General features: G+C 29.0%; 1 protein-coding gene across 1 annotated transcript; it reads left to right on the plus strand.

Moving 5' to 3' along the window:
- The first annotated feature begins 3345 nt into the window (after nucleotides 1–3345).
- LOC140435994 (uncharacterized) lies at nucleotides 3346–4014 on the plus strand. Its single transcript, XM_072524707.1, has one exon. The coding sequence runs from the start codon at nucleotides 3346–3348 to the stop codon at nucleotides 4012–4014; it is 669 nt and encodes a 222-aa protein (XP_072380808.1).
- Nucleotides 4015–4860: the final 846 nt, after the last annotated feature.

Below are 4860 nucleotides of genomic sequence, written 5' to 3' on the forward strand. Positions count from 1 at the left end.
ATATATTCACTCTTCATATTGGTGGTTTAAAAGATATGAACCAAATAAGAAGTTGGCAAAATATATAAAACACCCAGTACCTTTTTTATTAATGAAGTAAGACCAATTAGCCCCAGCGCTCACAGACAGCGGTTCTGGCGTTCTGAGTACTGCGTTCTTTTCTGGAGTTCCGAGCGCACACATGCGACGGTCAATTAACAGCGTTCCAGTTTCTTTCCAAGTGTTGAACCCAGAGATATGTAAGAGAGGGGATATGACACAAACGATATTTCTGAATCTACTAAATGGGACCACTTAATTTGACAGGATGTACTCTCCAATATGGCGACGGGCAGGTCCGGATTCAAATTAATTCAAACTGTATTTACTGTATTTGAATAAGCATTGAGTTAGATTAATAATAGTTATTTGGAATAAAATTACTTTCATTTTTAGTACTCTTCAAGTACACTTTAATAATAATTATAAAATTTATTACATACATAAAGTTTAAAAAAATGTACAAAACCAGTCAATGATATGGTTTTAAAATTATAACATTTACATACAAGTAAAAAACAACAATAAGCAAGTGCACTTACATAAGTATTTACATTTAGATATGTTAGTTCCATGTACTATTAATATAAATTATATATTTTTATATAATTATTTTATATATTTATATAAAAAATATACAAATTAGTTATTGTGTATAGGTAGGTAGTTAAAGAATTGTATCAAAGACATGCCGTGTTCTTTATCCTTTTTTAACTTATTGTGGTTTCTATGGAATTGTTATATCTGTTACTATTTAAATGGGAATAAGCCACAATTAAAGGTTAAAATACGTTTATTGACGTTTCAATTTCTACTTCGGAAATCGTTCTCAAAATATGAACGATTTCCGAAGTGGAAATTGAAACGTCAATAAACGTATTTTAACCTTTAATTATGGCTTATTCCCATTTAAATAGTAACTAATTTAAAATGCCACAAGAAAAAAGCTTCAGAACAATATTGTTATATCTGCATATAAAGATCCCTTTTCCAGTAATGCGAGCCTATGATAAGGGATATTATAGCTAGTGTCAAAGTCGTGGGATATTTTAAACGGTTGAAAATACTACTTTTTAGCTGTTGCAACTGTCAACAATAACTAACTCAACAGGCGATTGTCGATATTCATCGGATTTTTGTTTATTTTCCGTAACATATAAAGTTTGAGACACTCATCCTATGTATAAAGCTGGTACAAAAACTAGGTAGCTCACAATATGATGGTATATCGAGCCCTCGAATAAAAATTAGAAAAATGAAAGAGCTTTATTATATTGATGTTAACAATGTTTACAAGAATTTTTAAACAATATTTTTATTTTATTTTTTTTTAAACAATTTGAATTCCACTAAAGTGTCCACTAAATAATACCACTTTATTAATAAGAGGTCTCATACTGAGAGATTTGTCAGTCTTACTCTTGCACATATAGAACATCCAAATATCAATATAGCGGCTTGCTACAGCCTTTATTAGGAGTATTCTGTGATTATCTGAGAATTGTTGATCAATGCTATGACTAAGTAAATTTAAAAAGATGTCTTTGTTTATGTACCTCCGTAAAACTTTTGTAACTAAATCGTTGGTACTCATACAAGTTGGAGAAGAGATTTCTTTTAAAATTGTCTCAGCCATAAAGCATATATCAATTACACTTTCAGATGGAGATTGCAATCCTTTTTTATTTTTTTTATCAATAAATGAAAATAAAAAGTTGTTCCGAGTGACACTTACTAAAGCGCTTAAACATTCACTACAGACTAATCTTTTTTGTAAGTAAAACATAACATAACCAGCAATGTATGTAGTTATGCTTTTAGAGTATTGAGAGAAAGGATTGATATAGCTGTGATCATGAATTATATCTACTGACACATCAGTTTCATAACTATTACTCAATCTATATTCTCTGGAAGTGAGATTAATGTGATCGGTGGGATTGCATTTTAAAATATTTAAATCTTCTAAAGGAAAGCAGTTACCACTAAATTTATTTTTCAGTTCAACATGCAGCAAAATTTTTAAGCTGACTGAAACTTCATTTTGTACACAAATAAAGCAGCTTTATTATAAAAAAAGCATAAATCATATTTTTAAACGCAAAAAACTGCTGTTTTTACATCAAAAAAATGTCAAATAGTACATATTTAAAGAATGGCCAAAACAAAAATGTGATTAATTATTAACTAGTACTTTATACAAAATATCAAGAACCTTCTAGTTGAAATCTCTTTGTTCACACCTATACAAACCTATTATTTGCAAATGAAAGTAAGTGAAATGTACAATTGAAGTTGTATACTGTGTAATGTCCAGATGTAACTATAATTATAATTATAATGTCCAATTTACTAAATTTTGAAGGTTCCCAGTTCCCACACTATTTACGAACTGTATCCAGGCATTTCTCCTTTCAACATCTTTAGGAAATTTACAACCACATAAACCAAATTAAAAAGATTACATGTTCTTTTTACACGCGGCATCACTAAAAACGGAAGTAATACCGCCCTGTACACTGTTTACAATTTCATACTAACCTATGAAAAGATATTCCAGTGGAGATTTTCTTATTATTACGAGTGTTATTTGGACACAAAATAAAAGAACACGATGTCATAATAGTTTCACTTTAAATAAACGTAAAAACCGTACAAAAATAAGCTCAAAATATTTTTAAAATTAAATTTCTATGCACAGAACTACTCGACCCAAACAACAATCTGTCAGATACTCACCAATATGGCGAACCGATCCCATCTATTTCACCGTATGTCATATCCCCTGTCTTACATATCTCTGGTTGAACCCGAAAAACGTTCTTAGATAGTTCTTCTTTCGATGAAAAGACATTACTTTTGTTGAGCTTCGAAGCGTCCAAGCAAAAGGCATAATATAGAAAAACAAGATACCAACTGAAAGAAGTCTATATTTTTAATAGGATTTCTTTTTTAAGAGGATATACATTAAGAAATTAAATTACATATAGATAAATATATATGTATATATATATATATATATATATATATATATATATATATATATATATGAATATGTGAGGTTAATCATGACACATGGATCATAAAAATAAACAAACAGGAAAAAAGTGTAATTATTGCAAAAAAAAAGTCATAGAGTCAGTAGATTGTGCTGTTTGTGAAGCTAATTACCACCCCAGTTATGCAACGCGGGTAGAAACTGCAACAATAAGCGGAAAATATCTATGCTGTGAAAACATCGAAAAAAGTGAGGTTAGTTCACAAAAACTTTGTAAAAAGAGTAAAAATACTGAAAATTTCACTGATATGGATGAGAGAAAGATTAAAGCTGTCATAAAAGAGTCTTTCCAGCAGTTTCTCAAACCAATGGAAGATAATATGACCAAAAAAATACAAGGATTGGAAGATGCTATGCAGTTTATGTCAGATTCTTTTGAGGAACAGAAAACTAGATTTGAGTCTGTCCTAGAGGAACTTAAGATACTAAAACATGAAAATCAAGAAATGAAAAAACGATTACAGATAATAGAAAGCAAGTTGGATGATATTGAAGTTAGAGAAAAAGAAAACAATATCATAGTTGCTGGAGTTCCAAAACAAGTCAACAAAAGCCCTATTCAGATAATGAATAAGATACTGAGAGCCATGGAAGTAATGATTGAGGAAAGAGATATTAAGGAATGTTTTAGAATGAAGAACCAGGATGATGGACCAATTTTAGTAAAGTTTAGTAATGTTCAATTAAAAAAGGACGTACTAAAAAGAATTAAACAGTTAAAAGGAATCACTTTAAATAAATGTAAACTGGAGGGCACAGAAAGAAAAATTTATCTTAATGAAGATTTACCATTAAATAAACGCTTGCTTTTTAAAAAAGGATACAAAGCAGCAGATTGTACAAATGGAATTATTTATTTGAAGAAAACTGAAAAAGATGTTCCTATTAGGATAAGAGGCGAAAATGATTTGCCATAATACAAATCATTCCTCATAAAATATGTAAACATTAAGAAATTTTGTTGATAAATTCGTTGATATTAATAATATTTTTGATGACTATAAGGCAAGTGAAACTTACGAATGTGATAATCTAAATGAGATAAACTTTTTTGACAATTATTTACAAGATATTAACGTAATACATATTAATATAAGAAGCATATACCAAAACTTCAATCAGTTTTTGGTTTTTTTAGAATCTACAGAGAAAAACTTTGATGTGATAGTGATGTCTGAGTCCCATAAATTGTATAATTTAACAGATTTTAATATTCCAGGATACAATATATATTTCAATGATAGCACACTAAATAGATGCGATGGGTGTGTTGTTTATGTTAAGCAGGAGTATATTGTAGATTGTCAAATAATTAAAGAAAACAACCTTAAAATGTTAAAAACCACAATAGAAAAAAATAACAAAAACCTAGTGATTTTTGCAACTTATAGATGTTTTTCAACAGAGAAAGAAGAGTTTATAAAGAACCTAAATAGAATTATGTTAAAAAAAACTTTTGAACAAAATAAAATGTATGTGATCGTGGGTGACATGAACATTAACTTACTTACAACAGAAGAAGATACTACAAATAACTATTTAACAACAATGCAAGGGTTTGGTTTCTCTAGTGTAATAAATAAAGCAACTAGAAAAATAGGAAACTCTAAGACATGTTTGGATCATTATTTTCTAATGTGTAATAATGAAATCTTTCAAAAAATGCATGCTGTGATATTAGAACATAATCTTACGGATCATGATCCCATTCTGCTTAATATACAAATTCTAGGTCATGTTAATTCTAAAAATAACAAAAAATC

This window comes from Diabrotica undecimpunctata, chromosome 3 (assembly GCF_040954645.1).
Source record: "Diabrotica undecimpunctata isolate CICGRU chromosome 3, icDiaUnde3, whole genome shotgun sequence".
NCBI classification, from domain to species: domain Eukaryota; kingdom Metazoa; phylum Arthropoda; class Insecta; order Coleoptera; family Chrysomelidae; genus Diabrotica; species Diabrotica undecimpunctata.

Coding starts and splice junctions, on each gene's coding strand:
- LOC140435994 (XM_072524707.1), top strand. CDS start 3,346: ATGGATGAGAGAAAGATTAAAGCTGTCATAAAAGAGTCTTTCCAGCAG.